The sequence below is a fragment of the Pristiophorus japonicus genome, chromosome 24 (assembly GCF_044704955.1).
Source record: "Pristiophorus japonicus isolate sPriJap1 chromosome 24, sPriJap1.hap1, whole genome shotgun sequence".
Taxonomy (NCBI): Eukaryota; Metazoa; Chordata; class Chondrichthyes; family Pristiophoridae; genus Pristiophorus; species Pristiophorus japonicus.
This window is the reverse complement of record NC_092000.1, coordinates 16,157,350-16,177,436: the sequence shown is the minus strand read 5'-3', so window position 1 is coordinate 16,177,436 and position 20,087 is coordinate 16,157,350. Positions and strand designations below refer to the sequence as shown.

At 46.7% G+C, this 20,087-nt stretch overlaps 1 protein-coding gene across 1 annotated transcript in view; it reads right to left on the bottom strand.

Annotated features, from left to right (window-relative positions):
• LOC139237822 (microtubule-associated serine/threonine-protein kinase 1-like) overlaps positions 1-20,087 on the bottom strand; it is a 119,278-nt gene that overhangs the window by 35,743 nt on the left and 63,448 nt on the right. The window contains exons 11-17 of the mRNA XM_070867049.1: positions 18,776-18,843; positions 15,142-15,227; positions 12,373-12,581; positions 7,914-8,052; positions 7,039-7,171; positions 5,578-5,743; positions 3,613-3,714 (exon numbers count right to left, since the gene is read on the bottom strand). Of these exons, the coding sequence (XP_070723150.1) occupies positions 3,613-3,714; positions 5,578-5,743; positions 7,039-7,171; positions 7,914-8,052; positions 12,373-12,581; positions 15,142-15,227; positions 18,776-18,843 (903 nt within the window). The remainder of the gene's footprint in view (positions 1-3,612; positions 3,715-5,577; positions 5,744-7,038; positions 7,172-7,913; positions 8,053-12,372; positions 12,582-15,141; positions 15,228-18,775; positions 18,844-20,087) is intronic.

Genomic DNA, 20,087 nt, shown 5'->3' with positions numbered 1-20,087 from the left:
TCTTTGACCAATTTCTCTTTATGCGACTCGGTGTCAAACTTTTTGTTTTATAATACTCCTGTGAAGCGCCTTGGGATGTTTCACTATGTTAAAGGCGCTATATAAATATAAGTAGAAGGATTAGAGGGGAGTTGAGAATAATTTTCACCCAGAGGGTGGTGGGGGTCTGGAACTCGCTGCCTGAAAAGGTGGTAGAGGCAGAAACCCTCATAGCATTTAAAAAGTACTTGGATGTGCACTTGAAGTGCCGTCACCTACAGGGCTACGGACCAAGAGCTGAAAAGTGGGATTAGGCTGGATAGCTCTTTGTCGTACGGCGCGGACACGATGGGCTGAATGGCCTGCTTCCATGCCGTAAATTTCCACGGTTCGATGAAATGTATGGAATCTGTGTGCGGAAACGCTCTGGTATCAGGCCTTTAGCTTCATACTTGAGAGAGAAACTGTCGCTTGTTTAGTGAGGTCACAAACATAAATGGTTTTTCCGATGCACTTTGTCGAGAGGAGGTCACCAACAACTTCAAAAGGAGAGCACTATCCCCCTCCTTGGAGTGCAGCGCAGCATTTCCCCATCAAACATCAAACATACAGCAGCTTTTAGCTCTTTGAAATAATAGACACTGCCAGATAAATGTGCCACTAATTTTGCTGAAACACTGAACTGCTTGATGCTTCCATCTCAATTGCCATTAACATAAAAATTGCCAACTTAAACTTCTTCGTACCTTGGCCTATTTAATGATATCGCAGCAATTGATATCTCAACAGGACGCACTTAACAAAATCTATATTGCCACACAAGTGATTACATTTCAAAAATTGTGCTGAGTCCATCTATGACATTTGGCAGTGATTTGTACTGATTTAATGAGTGATCAGCGTTACAAAGCGGACAATTATCGAATACCTTGTGCTTGGATCAGGAATTTTATGAAAAGAAAGTGAACAGCGAGTGGAAATTGCCTGTAACGGACGTGAATAGAAACGTTCGGCCCATCAATCCAGTATTCGGCCCCTCGAGCCTGCTCCATCGTTCAGTAAGATCATTGCTGATCTTCTACCTCAACTCCACTTTCCTGCACTGTCCCAATATCCCTTGATATCAAAAATCTATCAATCAGTGTCTTGAATATATTCAAAGACTGAGCCTCCACAGCTCTCTGGGGCAGAGAATTCCAAGATTCACCACCCTCCTCATCTCAGTCCTAAATGGCCAACCCCTTATTCTGACCCCTGGTGAATGGAAGCGTTTGATGCCTTAGCGCAGTAACAACCACAGTGAATGGAAGCGATTTTGTACATTTTATTTTTAAGGAATGCGACTGAATGAGATGTAGTTTGGCCCATTGATGTTGTATACAACAACAACTTGTATTTATATAGCACCTTTAATGTAGTAAAATGTCCCAGGGTGCTTCACAGAAGATAAAACAAACAAATTTGACACCGAGCTACATAAGGAGAAACTACGGCAGATCACCAAAGAGGTAGTTATTAAGGAGCGTCTTAAAGGAGGAAAGAGAGGTTTAGGGAAGGAGTTCCAGAGCTTGGGGCCCAGGCAACAGAAGGCATGGCCACCAATGGTTGAGTGATTATAATCAGGGATGCTCAGGAGGGCAGAATTACAGGAGCGCAGATATCTGGGGGGCGGGGATGGAGAAGATTTCAGAGATAGGGAGGGGCGAGGCCCATGGAGGGATTTGTGAACAAGGAATGAGAATTTTGAAATCGCAGCGTTGCTTAACCGAGAGCCAATGTAGGTCAGCGAACAAAGGGGGTGATGGGTGAAAATATTAGCCTCAGGACACCGGAGATAACTCCGCTGCTCTTCTTTGTAACAGTGCCGTGGGATTTTTTTACATCCACCTGAGAGTAGGACGTGGCCTCAGTTTAACGTCTCAACCGAAAGACAGCACCTCCAACAGTGCAGCACTCCCTCAGCACTGCACTGGAAGTGTCAACCTAGATCTTTGTGCTCAAGTCCCTAGAGTGGGACTTGAACCCACAATCTTCTGACTCAGAGGCGAAAGTGCTGCCCACTGAGCCACGGCTGGCACTGTGATGCCTGATTGGACAGAAGTTTGGGTTAATGATCTTGCCTTCACTATAGGATGAAAGGGTTTTTAAATGATGTTTTAAAATGTCAGTGATATTATTCATGTGAGGTCAAGGCACCTGTGTAGCAGAGGTGAATCAAGAGTATGTCACCTCATCGTTTTAAAAAAGGGACTAATATTTCAATATCCATCAGGGTAAAATCCTTTCAGACCATAACCTCTCCCCATATTTATTTCCCTTTTTTTCCTCTTTCCCAGGGCAGCTGGTGATGATTCTGTCATTCACACCCCATCTAGACTCATCTTTTGTTTCTTTTGTAACTTGTGCCATCACCATCTCATTTTTGCCCATCGTCCCTTTTGTCTCTGAATCTCTCCTGCCTTTCACCCTGTCACAAACCTTCCATTTGTTCTTTCCGCCCCTCCACCCTTTCCCTGACCCTGCACTTGCTTAAGAATCTGTTACATCTCAAACTTTTCCAGTTCTGACAAAGGGTCACAGGCCTGAAGCATTGGGCTCAATTTTCCCGTGATTTGCGCCATTTCTTTTGGAGCAGGCTGCTCTTTTTGGTCTAAGTTGAAAAACCACAGTTCCCCCAATCAATTTGCCACAGCGTAACTTAGTTAGTTACAATTTTTTTTGGGTCAGTTTTTTTTTCAGCCAGAGTGGGAATAACCAGCCACCTACGCCAATTGGGGAAGTTTGGCCAGCTGAGAGTTACTCCAGTTGTGCTTAGGCCAGCATATGTGACCTCTGCAGAAAAACCTTCCGGAGAGTTAAGGAAATCGGCGCAGGTAACGAAATTGGCGCTACAGATGCCCGGACACACTAAAAGAATTGAAAAACACAGAGCAGCAACTTACCTTCAACCCCGCCGAAGGCTATCCGGTCCTATTCTCAGTCCCCGGTTCACACACACACACACACACACACACACACACACAAACACATGTACACACACACAAGAGGGAGAGAGAGAGAGAGAGACTGACTCGCATTGTGTAGCCATAATGAAGAAATCCAACGGGGAAACTTAGAATATTTGTTTTTTGGCATACTTGGACTCCCCCAAAAATCGGGCGTAACTCTTCAAGTACGCCAAAAAAATGCTTTGGGGAAAATTGAGCCCATTAACTGTTTCTCTCTCCACAGATGCTGCCTGACCCACTGAATATTTCCAGCATTTTCTGTTTTAAATTCAGATTTCTAGCATCCACAATAATTTGCTTTGGTTTTAGGGTAAAATCCTTTCTACCTTACAACAGTGACTACACTTCAAAAGTACTTCATTGGCTGTAAAGCGCTTTGGGACGTCCCAAGATCGTGAAAGGCGCTATAGAAATGCAAGTTCCTCTCCAAGTCCTTTCTTATGATGAAATAAGGGCAGAGAGCAATCTGGAATGGCCACATTAAGCGACTGTACGAGAAGAGCGCCAGAAGATCTCCAACCTCAAAGTATAAGGATAACGACAGACTTGAAGGCAGAGGAATAATGGGAGCGAGGAAGGATCACGCTCGATACAACGATCCCACCAGGGATGTGGCGGGGCCTACCTGTCCCCAGCCTGTCCAATGGGTTGGGCTGCAGGAGACTGGATATCAGGTGTTGAGCATCTGCTGGGAGAGCCTCGTCACCATCAGGCCACATGATGTCATCTGGAAACAAAACACAACTTTCAGCAAAAGGAACTAGAAACATATGGCATTTGTCGCGAATGGACCTTTTTTTAAATTAAAGTCCACATGCAGCCTCTTGAACAAATAAAATGCAGGCGCTCTACTTTCCATTCAACAATTGTCCTTTTCAAAGGACTTTGGTTTATACAACACATATCAACTTTACTAATAATCCAAGATTCTGTGCAACTTTATTTAGTACAACTATAGAGGTATCCTCCTTCCAAATTAGGAGCAAATTAGAATTAGGAGCAGGAGTCGGCCCAATGGCCCCTCCAGCCTGCTCTGCCATTCAACTCCACTGTCACGCCTGATCTCCATAGCCCTCGATTCACCGAGAGTCCAACAATCTCTCTCTCTCAGCCTTGAATATACTTTTTTGTAAGCTTACTTATAGCATTAAATGATTAAGGCAAATTGATGTGAAGAACATAACAGTTACTATAGTACAAGAGGACCTCTTGGGAAGAAGGAGCCACAAACACATTCTGTCCCACTCCCATCCTCAGCCAGAAGTGTAGGATAGTCCACTTCTTGGATAGCCACATCAATGGCACTATGCCAGGAGGTTGCTTAGATGAACAAAGGTGCTGCTTTCTCTCTAGTCATTTCTCCTCAGAGGACCAAGTCAAATTATAAGAGCATAAGAAATAGGAGCAGGAGTAGGTCATATGGCCCCTCGAGCCTGCTCCGCTATTCAGTAAGATCATGGCCGATCTTCTACCTTAACTCCACCTTCCCGCCCGATCTCCATATCCCAGTTCTGATGAAAAGTCATCGACCTGATCATGCAACTTCAGTACCCCATTCCTGCTTTCTCTCCATACCCCTTGATCCCTTTAGCCATAAGGGCCACATCTAATTCCCTTTTGAATATATCTAACGAACTGGCATCAACAACAAGAGAATTCCATAGGTTCTCAATTCTCTGAGTGAAGAAGTTTCTCCTCATCTCGGTCCTATATGGCTTACCCCTTATCCTTAGACTGTGACCCCTGGTTCTGGACTTCCCCAACATCGGGAACATTCTTCCTGCATCTAACCTGTCCAATCCCGTCAGAATTTTATACATTTCTATGAGATCCCCTCTCAACCTTCTAAATTCCAGTGAATATAAGCCTAGTCGATCCAGTCTTTCTTCATATATCAGTCCTGCCATCCCGGGAATCAGTCTGGTGAACCTTCGCTGCACTCCCTCAATAGCAAGAATGTCCTTCCTCAGATTAGGAGATCAAAACTGTACACAATACTCAAGATGAGGTCTCACCAAGGCCCTGTACAACTGCAGTAAGACCATTACCGGCAAGACCCGATTACCGGCAGGGCCTAATTATCAGCATGGCCTAATTATCGGCAAGGCCCGATTACCGGCAAGGCCCGATTATTGGCAAGGCCCGATGACGCCTATTTAAATCGTTAAAATAACCAGAACCTGGATAGTTGAGTCACAAATATTCAACTTATTTATGGACAGGCATTTTATTTCTTCACCTCAGAGCAGGAGTGTCCAAATGTTTTTGCCCTCATGGGCCACATATAGTCATAATGCTTCAGGGGCCAATTATAAAATTTAGATCCGTGTTCCTTGTAATTTGTACACATCTCACGCCCCTGGATAGTAAGACATGTTGGTGTTCTGAATTGGGATTTATCCATCATTTGGGCAACAATACTAAGAACAGTCCTATCCAAACTGTCCCAGCTCACAATATCCAAACAAGACAATCCAAATGAGAAATAAGCACAATTAAAATCAAGAGCCAGATAGCCAGAGCTCAGAGCGTAGAGTGTAGTATGGACACGATAATGGGTCACACCATCTGCACTGGATTCCAAACCTACCGCTGATGACTTGACCAAACAACTCCTCGGGAGTGTCGCCGAAGAACGGAACACACCCCACCAAGAATTCATATAGAATAATGCCCATTGCCCACCAATCGACCGGCTTTCCATAGCCCTGTCGCAGGATTACCTCAGGGGCAATGTACTCGGGGGTTCCACACACCTGCAACAGAAGGTCAAATGTTAGTATGTCTTGCAATCAGCTACATATTGCACTTCTTATATATCCCTCCTCCCCTTCCCTCACCCCACATTGGCCCCAAGTCCCACTCTCTGTAATTCCTTCTTTTCAACCCCCTCTGCCTCTCCACTTCACTCCCCAACAGCAACAACTTATATTTATATCTTTCGGATGAGACGTTAAACCGAGGCCCGTCTGCTTTCTCAGGTGGATGTAAAAGATCCCGCGGCACTATTTTGAAGAAGAGCCAGGGGAGTTATCCCCGGTGTCCTGGGGCCAATATTTATCCCTCAATGAACATCACAAACAGATTATCTGGACATTATCACATTGCTGTTTTGAGAACCTGCTGTGTGCAAATTGGCATTTCCCACATTACAAGTGACTGCACTCCAAAAGTACTTCATTGGCTGTAAAGCAGCTTTGAGATGTCCGGTGGTCGTGAAAGGTGCTATATAAATCCAAGTCTTTCCATCGTGCCTTGAATGTGATAAAACTTCCCAAGGTGCTTCACGGGAGTGTTATCAACAAAAAAATGAACTCGGACCGAGCCCCATAAGGAGATATTAGGGCAGATGACCAAAAGCTTGGTCGAAGTGGTAGGTTTTAAGGAGAGTCTTGAAGGAGGCGAGAGAAGTGGAGAGGGGGAGAGGTTTAGGGAGAGAATTCCAGAGCTTAGGACTGAGGCAGCTGAAGGCTTGGACACCAATGGTGGAGCGATTAAAATCTCCTTACTTCTTTAGCCAAGGTTTTGGTTACCCCTCCTAATCTCTCCTTCTTTGGCTTGGCATCCAATTTTCTCACATCTCTGTGAAGCATCTTGGGACGTTTTTCTACATTAAAGGTGCAGTATAAATGCAACTGGCTGTAACTCCACTCAGCAGACAAACAATAACATTGAACGCTTTGCCAGGCTATAGCTAAGATAGTTTGTTTAACTCCAGGCTTATCATTTGCCCAATCAGCATTAAATGCCCATCAGTACTTCCCCAACTTCTAAGCTGTACTAGCTGTGAGCAGAAAGAGTTCAGTGTGGGGCAGCTGTGGGATATCCGGTGGTCGTGAAAGGTGCTATATAAATGCAAGTCTTTCTTTCCGTAGTTCGGATTAATGAAGGAAGTTGTTGGTGCTGGCTAGAGGAGACCTACTTTGCAAGTGACCATGCTGTTACTGAGCTGAGAGTGCTCTAAGTCGAAAATATCTTTCATTCTGCTAACACTAATATCCCTCCTCTTGATTCAGGCAAAGAATTCATAACAAGCATTTAAAGTTCCGACCTGTTTATCCAGGAATTCCCGGGCATCCTTTTCAATGTGACCCTCGTAAAGGTTTGTGGTGAGACTCATGAGGCCAATTTTGGAGAGGCCGAAGTCTGTCAGCTTAATGTGCCCCATCGACGTTATCAAGAGGCTGAAAAGCAAAAAGCAACAGATCAAGTCAGCGATTCAGCAAAACAAAATTCTTAGCAATATTGAGAGAGAATCCAACAATCAGAAGGACTGCATATCTCCCTGTGGCTTAACATAAGAACATTCAAAATAGGAGCAGGAGTAGACCATTCAGCCCCTCGAGCCTGTTCCATCATTCAATATTAAGGCTGATCTTCGACCTCAACTCCACTTTCCCCATATCCTTTGATTCCCTTAATATCCAAAAATCCATCGATCTCCGCCTTAAATGTACTCAACGACTGAGCCTCCACAGCCCTCTGGGGCAGAGAATTCCAAAGATTCACCAACCTCTGAGTGAAGAAGTTTCTCCTTATCTCAGCCCTAAATGGCCGACCCCTTATCCTGAGACTGTACTCCTGGTTTAGACTCACCAGTCGGGGGAAACATCCTCCCTGCATCTACCCTGTCGATCCCCTTCAGGATCTTACAGAAGAACATAAGAAATAGGAGCAGGAGTCGGCCATACGGCCCCTCGAGCCTGCTCCGCCATTCAATAAGATCATGGCTGATCTAATCTTGGCCTGAACTCCACTTCCCCGCCCGCTCCCCATAACCCTTGACTCCCTTAACGTTCAAAAATCTGTCTATCTCCACCTGAACAAACGGAATATTTTCCATTCAATACTTTGCCCGTCTATATCTGGATAATGTTAGCGTCTAAGTGAGCTTCATTGTGGCAGGGAAGGATGACTCTAACTTACTTGTCTGGCTTTAGGTCTCGATGGACGATGCCATAATTGTGCAGATATTCCAATGCCAGGACTGTTTCTGCAAAATACATCTGGGCCAGGTCCACTGGTAATGCCCCAATGTTCTTCAGCAGAGTTGCGCAGTCACCCCCTGCAAAAAGTGAAATGGGAATAGGGTTAAATTACGAGGTCAGGTTAAGAACATAAGAAATAGGAGCAGGAGTAGGCCATTCGGCCCCTCGAGCCTGCTCTGCCATTCAATAAAATCATGGCTGATCTTCTACCTCAACTCTACTTTCCCGCCTGATCCACATATCCCTTGATCCCCCATAAGACTCCAAAAATCTCTCTCTCTCAGCCTTGAATATATTCAGAGAATCAGCATCCACAGCTCTCTGGAGCAGAGAATTCCAAAGATTCACAACCCTTTGAGAGAAGAAATTCCTCCTCATCTCTGCCTTAAATGGCCGACCACTTATCCTGAGACTGTGCCCCCTAGTTCTAGACTCTCCAGCCTGGGGAAACAATCTCTCAGCAGCTATCCTATCAATCCCCTTCAGGATCTTGTATGTTTCAATGAGATCACCACTCATTCTTCTAAACTCCAGATAGTATAGGCCCATTCTACACAATCTCTCATTATGAGACAGCCCTCTCATCCCAGGAAACAATCTAGTGAACCTCCGCTGTACCGCCTCCAAGGCAAGTATATCCTTCCTTAGATAAGGAGACCAAAATTGTGCACAGTGCTCCAGGCGTGGTCCTGTACAATTGTAGTAAGACTTCCTTACTCTTATACTCCAACTCCTTGCAATAAAGGACAATGTCCATAGACTAAGCTTTTATTTCCTCGAGTTTAGAAGATTAAGGGATAATCTAATTATGTTTTATTCATTCACTGGATGTGGGCGTTGCTGGCAAGGCCGGCATTCATTGCCCATTCCCTAATTGCCCTTGAGAAGGTGGTGGTGAGCCACCATTTCAGAGGGCAGTTAAGTTTAACTACATTGCTGTGGGTCTGAAGTCACATATAGGCCAGACCAGGGAAGGACGGCAGATTTCCTTCCCAAAAGGACATTAGTGAACCAGATGGGCTTTTCTGACAATCCAATAGTTTCATGGTCATCATTACTGATGCTAGCTTTTTATTTCAGATTTATTTAATTGAATTTAAATTCCCCAGCTGCCATGGTGGGATTTGAACTCACGTCTCCAGATTATTAGTCCAGTGATGTTACCACTATGCTATCGTACCTGTTAAAAATGTGGTTTTTAAGATGATTAAAGACATTGATCGGGTAGATAGAGCAAAACTATTTCCTCTGGTGGAGGGGGGAGTCCAGAACAAGGGGGCATAATCTTAAAATTAGAGCTAGGCCGTTCAGGGGTGATGTCAGGAAGCGTTTCTTCACACATCCTCCGCCCCCAAAAAGCTGCTGTGGCTGCGGGCCAATAGAAAATGTTAAAACTAAGATTGATAGATATTTGTTAGGTAAGGAATATGGAAACAGGCAGGCAAATGGAGTTAAGATACAGATCAGCCATGATCTATTTGAATGGTGAAACAGGTTCATAAGAACATAAGAAATAGGAGCAGGAGTCGGCCATTTGGCCCCTCGAGCCTGCTCCGCCATTCAATAAAATCATGGCTGATCTGATCATGGACTCAGCTCCACTTTCCTGCTCGCTCCCCTTAACCCTTTACTCCCTTCGAGGGGCTGAATGGCCTCCTCCTATTGCTATGTATTTAAGCATCATCCTAACGGCACGGAATGTGATTTGGTCCAACACCGAAGAGGTTCAGCACTTAGAGTGTATCACAACTTTGCATTAACAAGCCCTGGAGACAGGATTCTGAGTCATAACAAGTAGTTTGGCCTATCAACATTCAGCAAGTTTGCAGCTCACACTAATTACACAAACTGCTCAATTGCATAAGCTAGTGCACAGTAGAAATCTTGCTTCTTACAGAACCCATTAAGCTTTCCTTTACAAAGTACGTCGCCTCAGAGTCAGAAGGTTGTGGATTCAAGTCCCACTCCAGGGACCTGGGGTTAGAAATTGCGCAGCGACCCGCATGGGGCAGTAACTTTTGTGGGCGCTACGCAAGGGAAGCTGACGCAAACTTCCGGTTTAGTGCTCCAGAGAGGAAGTGGAGCGCTAAATCAAGTGCTACCCCTTCCCTTGGAGTGCGAAACCAGGCAGGAGGGGTGGTAGTGGTGCAGCGTGGCCCAATGTCAAGGGCAGCACTGCCGGGAACAGAGGCTCCTTCCAGCTCTTAAAGGGAAGGGCCTTCGCTGCAGGCTCTACATGGAAACGATGTCCCTCCTCGCTGATGGCAGCCAAGATCAGCACCAAGCACTCTAACAGAGTGCAGGGTTGACCAATCGCGGCAGAACAAAATGCGGGGGGGGAAAAAATCACCTAAGGGCGGCTAACAAATTTTTAAGTTGCCCGAGTGGCATTACCTTCTAATCACCACTCCAGAAATGCCCGGCCTTCATAGCAATGCCACCTGCAGCTGTCAGTGTTGACGCCCGGCAATGCTGCAGGGGGCGGAACCCAAGTTCGCATCTGTGGTGCTCGTGGGGCGCGGTAGACATATGATAGACATTTTTATGATCCCTTTCATGACCTCAGGATAGCCCAAAGCGCTTTGCAGCCAATGAAGTACTTTTGGAGTGTAGTCACTGTTGTAATGCAGGAAGCGCGGCAGCCAATTTGCGCACAACAAGCTCCCACAAACAGCAATGTGATAATGACCAGATCATCTGTTTTTAGTGATGTTGGTTGAGGGATAAAATTTGGCCGGGATACCGGGGAGAACTGCCTGGAAGAGTGGTGGATGCAGAAACCCTCACCACTTTTAAGAGATGGTTGGATGGGCACTTAAAGTGCAGTAACCTGCAGGGTTACGGACCTGGAGCTGGTAATTGGGATTAGACTGGATAACCTCTTGTTGGCCAGCGCAGATACGATGGTAAGTACTGCAGGGAATTGAATACAGCCAGGGTGATCTCCTGGACTAGTTTTGACCGCCTGGATGGGTCGGAGAGGAATTTTCCCAGATTTTTTTCTCCCTAAATTGGCCTGGGTTTTTTATCTGGTTTTTGTCTCTCCCAGGAGATCACATGGCTCCGGTTGGGGTGCAGTGTAGAATGTTTCAGTGCAAGGGGTGTCACAGTTGTGTGGGGCGGACCGGTTGGGCCGGGTGCCCTTTACCTTTCCGCCATTGTTCATTGTTCTTAGGTTTATATGTAACCTTCAGGGCTGCTGACCAAGGGCCGTGTGGCTCTTTGTCGGCCGGCGCGGACATGGTGGGCCGAAATGGCCTCCTTCTGTGCTGTAAATTTCTGTGTCAACTTCCCTGCTCTCCTTCGAAATACAGGTAGTGTCAATGCAAGAGTGTGCTTATGTTTGACTGAAGGCAACAAACAGAACAAAAGACATTGTCGTTTGTTGTCACTATTTTGTGGCTGGTCACCATTAGTATATTGTATGTATGTGATTTTGCCTGTCGATGGTGAACCAAATTCCAACTCAACAGACAACGCAAGTGGCCAGTGTGTGACCTGGATGGCACTCCATACATCATCATCATAGGCAGTCCCTCGAATCGAGGATGACTTGCTTCCATGTCAAAAAGTTCACAGGTGCTTCAATGAAGGACCTAAATTTCCAGGTCCCGAAGTAAATCTTGAAGGGTGGAAGATGCCTGTGCGTGGATTTTTTTAACGTGTGGGTGGATCCATTATCCACCAGATCCAAAGATCAGGAAGGCCATTCAGCCCATCTGAGCTCATGCACCCAAAGGTACCTACTGCACCCTCCCCCCACCACAGCAGCCAACGGTCTCTTAAGCGATGCCACGTGCAATGTTCTCACTCTTACCCACTTTTGAGCAGAGTTTAGAGGAATGAGAGGTGATCTTATTGAAAAGTATAAGATCCTGAGGGGGCTGGATGGGGTAGATGCAGAGAAGATGTTTCCCCTCCTGGGGGAATCTAGAACTAGGGGGCATAGTTTCAGAATAAAGGGTCACCCATTTAAAATGGAGATGAGGAGGAATTTCTTCTCTCAGAGGGTCGTGAATCTGTGGAATTCTCTGCCCCAGAGAGCTGTGGAGGCTGGGTCATTGAATATATTTAAGGTCGAGATAGACAGATATTTGAACGATAAGGGGGTCAATGGTTATGGGGAGCGGGCGGGGAAGTGGAGCTGAGGCCAAGATCAGATCAGCCATGATCTTATTGAATGGCGGAGCAGGCTCGAGGGGCCGAATGGCCGACTCCTGCTCCTATTTCTTCTGTTCTTATGTTTCCCGTGGAAACATGTCATCCATTTATTAATATTACAATGGTTAGTAATGTATTTCAGTGTTTGCCCTCCCGCACGCACCTTGCCCTCCAGAGCACGGCAGCGATTCCAAAGATCAGGGATGCGCTGGTGGGTTAGGAGTCCAATAACTCACCTTCAACGTACTCCATTACCATGCAGAGATGCCTCCGGGTCTCAAAGGAGCAGAACATGCTGACAACAAAGGGATTCTCGGCAAAGGTGAGGATGTCCCGCTCCACAAACGCCTGCTGGATCTGGTTTCGGAGAATCAGGTTCTGCTTGTTTATCTTCTTCATGGCAAATCGTTGCCTCGTCTCTCTGTGCCTCACCAAGTAAACCGCGCTGCAACAAAAGCAAGGACCTGTTCATTGACAAGAACACTTTGTATCGTCGGTCGAATCATTTAAATCCGCGTCCATTTATACAGGGACAACATCTGAAATCCGGAATCCTCGGATAGACTCTGTGCCAGTTTTTGGGTTTTGCCGGATTTCAGACAAGAAAATCAATAGTCTGAAATCCGAAATCTTTGGGACCGAATCCGTGCCGGATTGTGGATTTTATCGATTTTGGATCTCACCGTCCACCGATTCTCCACTTCTCGTTCGTTGGAAGTGCGGATTCGGGGCGTTGCACCGTAGCATTATTACAGCCACAAAGTGCCCTGTCCGCTCAGATCAGCCAAAGAACTGGTTTGGCCAAACGCATGGTAACCCTACCAGTCCATTGAAGAGCGAAATCAGGAAACACATTTTCCACACAAAGGCTAGTGGAAATTTGGAACTGTCTCCCCCAAGAAGCTGTGGATGCTTACATAGGATTACTCAGAAACAGGCCATTCGGCCCAACCAGTCCATGCCAGCGTTTATGTTCCACTCGAGCCTCCTCCCGTCTTTCCTCATCTAACTCTATCAGCGTAACCCTCTATTCCCTTCTCCCTCATATGCTTGTCTAGCCTTCCCTTAAATGCATCGATATTATTTGTTTCAACCACTTCCTGTGGCAGCGAGTTCCACATTCTCACCACTCTCTGGGTAAAGAAGTTTCTTCTGAATTCCCGATTGGATTTCTTGGTGACTATCTTATATTGATGGTCTCTAGTTATGCTCTTCCCCACAAGTGGAAACACTCTCTCTGTATCCTTTCATAACCCTTCATAATTATAAAGACCCCTCAGCCTTCTCTTTTTTCCAAGAGAAAAGAGACCCAGTCTGTTCATCCTTTCCTGATATGTATACCCTCACATTTCTGGTATCATCCTTGTAAATCTTCTCTGCACCCTCTCGAGTGCCTCTATATCCTTTCTTATAATATGGCGACCAGAACTGTATGCTGGGGGAAAATTGAAATTTTCAAGGCTGAGATCGATAGATTTTTGATGGGTAAGGGTATAGAAACATAGAAATCTACAGCGCAGAAGGCCATTTCAGCCCATCGTGTCCGTGCCACCCGACAACATGCCACACGGCTCTCGGTCAGCAACCCTAAAGGTTACATATAAACCTATGAACAATAGACAGTGGCGGAAAGGTAAAGAGCACCCGGCCCAACCTGTCCGCCTCACACTACTGCGACACCCCCTGCACCGAAACATTCTACACTCCAGCCCAACCTGAGCCGCGTGATCTCCTGGGAGAAGTTAAAAAAAGGGATAGGGAACCAAGACAGGGAGATGGAGTTAAGATATATCAGCCGTGATCTAAGTGAATGGCGGAAGTGGCTCGAGGGGCTGAATGGCCTACTCCTGTTTCAAAGGTTTCTCTGATTGATGACCAATTCTTATTCATCTTTCAGCTTGGCGAAAGATCACTGAATCCTTGTGTATCGTATTCCCAATCCTATCCATTATTGCATCTTGATTTCAAGGGTAACTTTGGACTCCGTCCACTCATAATTCTAATTATAAGCCTCAAGTCATCAGAGAGAAGACTTTTAGACCATCTGTTACACACAAACCAACTCCCATCTGTAAAGGAGCAACGTGCTGATGCACTGCCATGCCTCACCCCTCCATCTGCCCAACATCGGGTTGCCAACCCTCCAGTTATTGCCCTGGCGTTTCCAGGAATTGAAGATCAATCTGGAATCCACTGTGAGCAAAACCCAGGAGAAAAATTTAACGGTGCGTGAAACCATTGTGTATTTTCTTCATGGAAGGGTTCGACTTATTAGTTGTGAACAAGATTGGAGATAGGAAGAAAGACTGATTGGCCGGTCTCGGAGGTCAGAGGCGGGAGATCATGAGCTGAATACGCCCTACTCCCATCACCCAATCTCTATAATCATTTATTTATGACATGATTCGAAGATCTTCTGTAAGTAGCTAACTGTTGCATATTTACAGCACAGAAATAGGTCAATTGGCCCACTCGAGCCTCCTCCCAACCGCTTCATCCATCCCCATTTACATAACCTTCTACTCTTTTCTCCCTCATTGACATGCAGAGTCACAGGATAGATGCAGGGAGGATGTTTCCCCCGGGCTGGAGAGTCTAGAACCAGGGGTCACATAGTCTCAGGATAAGGGGTCGGCCATTTAAGACTGAGATGAGGAGGAATTTCTTCACTCAGAGAGTTGTGAATCTTTAGAATTCTCTGCCCCAGAGAGCGATGGATGCTGAGTCTCTGAATATATTCAAGACCGAGAGAGAGAGATTTTGGGAGTCCAGGGGAATCGAGGGATATGGGGATCGGGCAGGAAAGTGGAGTTGAGGTCGATGATCAGCCATGATCTTAGTGAATGGTGGCGCAGGCTCGAGGGGCCGCATGGCCTACTCCTGCTCCTATTTCTTATGAACTTATGTTCATGTGCTTATCTTGCTTCCCTTTCAACGCGTCTATGATAAAGTAATGCCTACACCTAGCTATAACAAATGGATAAAGTATCTCTGTTCCCACTTACCCGTATGCCCCGTTGCTTATGAGTTTGATGGTGTCAAAGTCTTCTTCAGATGGTGCTTTGGTGGGTTTTCCAGCAGCTCCACGGCCCTGGGGCAAACCAAACACACCGGTTAGTGTGGGATTTTCAATAACAACTTGCATTTATATACCGTCTTTAACGCAGCAAAAATGTCCCAAGGTGCTTCACAGAGGCGTCATCCAAAAGAATTGGGCATTTATCCAAAGAGGGGTGACCTTGCTGAAACAGGTGGGGTTTTAAGGAAAGTCTTAAAGGAGGGGGTGGGAGGCTGTAATGTATTTGCTTTGTGCGTTCTTTGCTTAAGAATTCATAGCAACACACTGCTATTAAGAACTAGTTGGTTTATTAACAAAGGTTTAACAATCACACTACACATTACCAGTTCATCCACTAGGCTCATAACTGCATACCTCATCGTGGATCCACCGATCCCAACTGACTGGGTTTTTTTTGAGTCCCTTGACCATCACGTGACTGGCTAAGCCACTCACAGTGCAACAGCTCTACAACTATTTTGGCAAAAACTTAAACTCAAGTGCCCGCTTTTGGTAAGGGCACTAGAACCCACAAATTTCAAAGTTAACTGGAAACTTTAAACAGTCAAATTAAATTAAAATTTGGTTGCCGGAGGTAATGATGCCCTCCGGGGCCCACCTCTCGCGGAAGGCCGCGAGCGTACCGGTGGACACCTCGTGCTCCATCTCCAGGGACACCCTGGCTCAGATGTAACCGCGGGAGAGAGGGAGGCAGTCGGGCTGAACAACCCTCTTGACCGCCCGCTGCCTGGACCTGTTAATGGCCACCTTGGCCAGGCCCAGGAGCAGTCCTACGAGGAGGCCCTCTGACCTGCCCACTCCACTCCACACAGGGTGCCCAAACATCAGGAATGTGGGACTGAACTGCAGCCAAAAATCGAGGAGCAGCCCCTTTAAATAATGGAATAGGAGCTGCAATCTGACACACTGCACATACACGTGGAACACGGACTCCTCAAGACCGCAGAAATTGCAAGCGGCCTGGGAGCATCAACAGTTCTATAAATCTGTGAGCATAAAACACTAGTTAGGCCGAAGGTAGAGTACTGTGTGCAGTTCTGGCCACCACATTACAGGAAGGATATGATTGCACTAGAAAGGGTGCAGAGGAGACTTACGAGGATGTTGCCAGGACTGGAAAACTTCAGCTGTGAGGAAAGATTGGATAGGATGGGGTTGATTCCTTTGGAACAGAGGAGGCTGAGGAGAGATTTAACTGAGGTGTATAAAATTATGAGGGGCCTAGATAGAGTGGATAGGATGGACCTATTTTCCTTAGCAGAAGGGTCAATAACCAGAGGGCATAGATTTAAAGTAATTGGTAGAAGGATTGGAGGGGAGATGAGGAAACATTCCTTCACCCAGAGGGTGGTGGGGGTCTGGAACTCACGGCCTGAAAGAGTGGTAGAGGCAGAAACCCTCAGCACATTTAAAAAGTGCTTGGATGTGCATTTGAAGTGGCGTAACCTACAGGGCTACGGACCGAGAGCTGGAAAGTGGGATTAGGCTGGATAGCTCTGTTGACCGGCACGGACACGATGGGCCGAATGGCCTCCTTCTACAATCTGTTTATATCTCTGTTGTGCTGTCTCTGTTTTTTGCTCTGTCTCTTCCTCTGTTTGTCGGGAGACAGAGAGGAATAGATACTGAGACAGTGAGAGGGATCTTTATCACCGACATACCTGTGTTGTAAAAGCTGATGCTCATTTTCCTAATAGGCTACTTGAATCGCCTGGTACTTTATGGGACCTAACATCCTCCACCAAGACTGACCTGGAACCATGGCCCCAGGAGTGTGAGAACAGGTATTCCACCGCACTGCCTCAGCCAGATCATTGCAAAGAAGTCACCTTCCTTTCAAATCAGGTTGGATTTGAACTTCGGTCCCAAGGATAAGAAACCTGGGGCTGGATTTTCGGATGGAGGATTTTCCGGGCGGTAAATTTTGCAGCGTTAATGGTTTGCATCGGCAGCCACAAAGTTCACCAGCTTGTGGGACGGGGCGCTAAGGGAGGAGTTGCACACCTCTCTCGGGGCGCTAGGCCGGCTGAGCAACTGAAAATCCTGAGCTAAACAGTGGCCTCGGAACGCTCTGAGAGAGGCTTCTCCGGGGGGGGAAAAACCCCTACAAAACACATTCCCAATACCTTGACCACCCTACGAGGATAAATCGCAAAAATAAAACGAAACAAAACAATCAAACTTACCTCACTCTGTTCTCTGACCGCCTGGTTTTCCAGGCGCTGCCACTAGGGGGTGCTAGTGGGTCAGCGCCAAACAAAAATCAAAGCGCTGAAGAAACCGGCGGGGGGGGGAGGGGGGTAGGGGGGATCACACACCGGCTCGACGCTCCTGGGCACCCTCACAAAACCAACAACTAATAACCGTCCGCCCGCCAGGAAACCTTCCCGCCGCCATTATCGCCCCCTCTGGGACACGAACAGAGGCAACAACACCCCAAAAATCCAGCCCCAGTGCTCCAACGCACTGAACACCAAAGAATGATTCTGATTAACCTCCTCGGTCTTACAGTAAACACAATCAGCTCAAATGGCATCGCAGTTAGGACAAGCACCTCACAGCCCCGTAATTGAGGGGCCTCATGGGCATGGTCACCCGAGACTCAAGTCTACCGACTGCACACGTGAAGCTTTGGTAGGACTAGCTGCAGATCAGATGGACCATGCACACAAACAGAGCACTCAACCCTGGACAAGTGGCATCCACCAGCTGGCCACATGTGTCCGTGCCAGCCGTGGCTCAGTGGGTACCACCCTCGCCTCTGAGTCAGAAAGTTCTGGGTTCAAGTCCCACTCCAGGGACTTGAGCACAAAAAAAAATCTAGGCTGACACTCCCAGTGCAGTGCTGAGGGAGTGCCGCACTGTCGGAGGTGCCGTCTTTCGGATGAGACATTAAACCGAGGCCCCGTCTGCCCTCACAGGTGGACGTAAAAGATCCCACGGCATCAATTCGAAGAAGAGCAGGGGTCCCGGAGCAATATTTATCCCTCAGTCAACATCACAAAAACAGATTGGGGCTAAAATTGCCCCTTTTTTAAGAGCCGGTACCGCCTCAGAAAGGCATGTCCGCGTCGTGCTAACATGACAAGCATCACTGCACTGACCAGCCACCTTCCGCCCCGCTCCCGAATGACTGCCGCCCCTCAGCCACCCCAAACTCCGCCCAGAGAAAAAAAACCTTTTAAAACCCCAAATTCACCGATTTATATCGGTGGGTGCGCCCCGTTTCGGTCAGGGAGCAATTTCAGCCCCAATATTATCTGGTTATTATCACATTGCTGTCTGTGGGAGCTTGCTGTGCGCAAATTGGCTGCTGCGTTTCCCACATTACAACAGTGACTACACTTCCAAAAGTACTTCATTGGCTGTAAAGTGCTTTGAGATGTCTGGTGGTCGTGAAAGGCGCTATATAAATGCAAGTGTTTCTTGCCAAAGACATGTGACAGTGTAGAATTGTACATCCCAGCCATCTCTCCAGTTGAAGGAGTAGGAAAGGTGCGTCAAATAAAGACAAATGTAACAGAAGAAACACACATATAACTATGGCTGAAGTGACTCACGTCTATCAAGTCGACCAAGTCTTGGGAGTTGATGCTTGCACTGTCATAGGTGTCCAGGTGGGCCATTTCTGCTTTCAAGAACATAACAAGTAACTTAGCATTTCACCATCCTGACTTGGAACTATATCACCATTCCTTCATCGTAACTGTGTCGAAATCCTGGAACTCCCTCCCTAACAGCACTGTGGGAGCACCTTCACCACACGGACTGCAGCGGTTCAAGAAGGCGGCACCACCTACTCGAGGGCAATTAGGGATGGGCAATAAATGCCGGCCTACCAGCTACAACCACATCCCAGGAATGAATAAACAAATAATTAATCCCACTCACTCTGCTCTTTCCCCATAGCCCTGTAAACTTTTCCTTATCAAGTTTCTATCCAATTCCTTTTCGAAAGTAACTATTGAATCAGCTTCCACTGCCCTTTCAGGCAGCGCGTTCCAGATCACAACAACTCGCTGCGTAAAAACATTTCTTATCTGCCCCTCTGATTCTTCTGCAAATTATCTGAAATGTGTGTCCTCTGGTTACCGATCCTCCTGCCAGTGAAAACAGTTTCTCCCTATCTACTCTATCAAAACCCCTCTATCCAATAGACTTGAGGAGGATGCTAAGAGGCTGCAGGGTGACTTGGACAGGTTAGGTGAGTGGGCAAATGCATGGCAGATGCTGTATAATGTGGATAAATGTGAGGTTATTCACTTTGGTGGCAAAAACAGGAAGACAGAATATTATCTGAATGGTGATAGATTAGGAAAAGGGGAGGTGCAACGAGACCTGGGTGTCATGGTACATCGGTCATTGAAGTTTGACATGCAGGTACAGCAGGTGGCGAAGAAGGCAAATGGTATGTTGGCCTTCATAGCTAGAGGATTTGAGTATAGGATCAGGGAGGTCTTACTGCAGTCTTGGTGAGGCCACACCTGGAATATTGTGTTCAGTTTTGGTCTCCTAATCTGAGGAAGGACGTTCTTGCTATTGAGGGAGTGCAGCGAAGGTTCACCAGATTGATTCCCAGGATGGCAGGACTGACATATGAGGAGAGACTGGATCAACTGGGCTTGTATCCACTGGAGTTTAGAAGAATGAGAGGAGATCTCATAGAAACCTATAAAATTCTGACGGGATTAGACAGGTTAGAGGCAGGAAGAATGTTCCCGTTGCTGGGGAGTTCTAGAACCAGGGGTCAGAGTCTAAGAATAAGGGGTAAGCCATTTAGGACCGAGATGAGGAGAAACTTCTTCACTCAGAGAGTGGTTAACCTGTGGAATTCTCTACCGCAGAAAGTTGTTGAGGCCAGTTCATTAGATT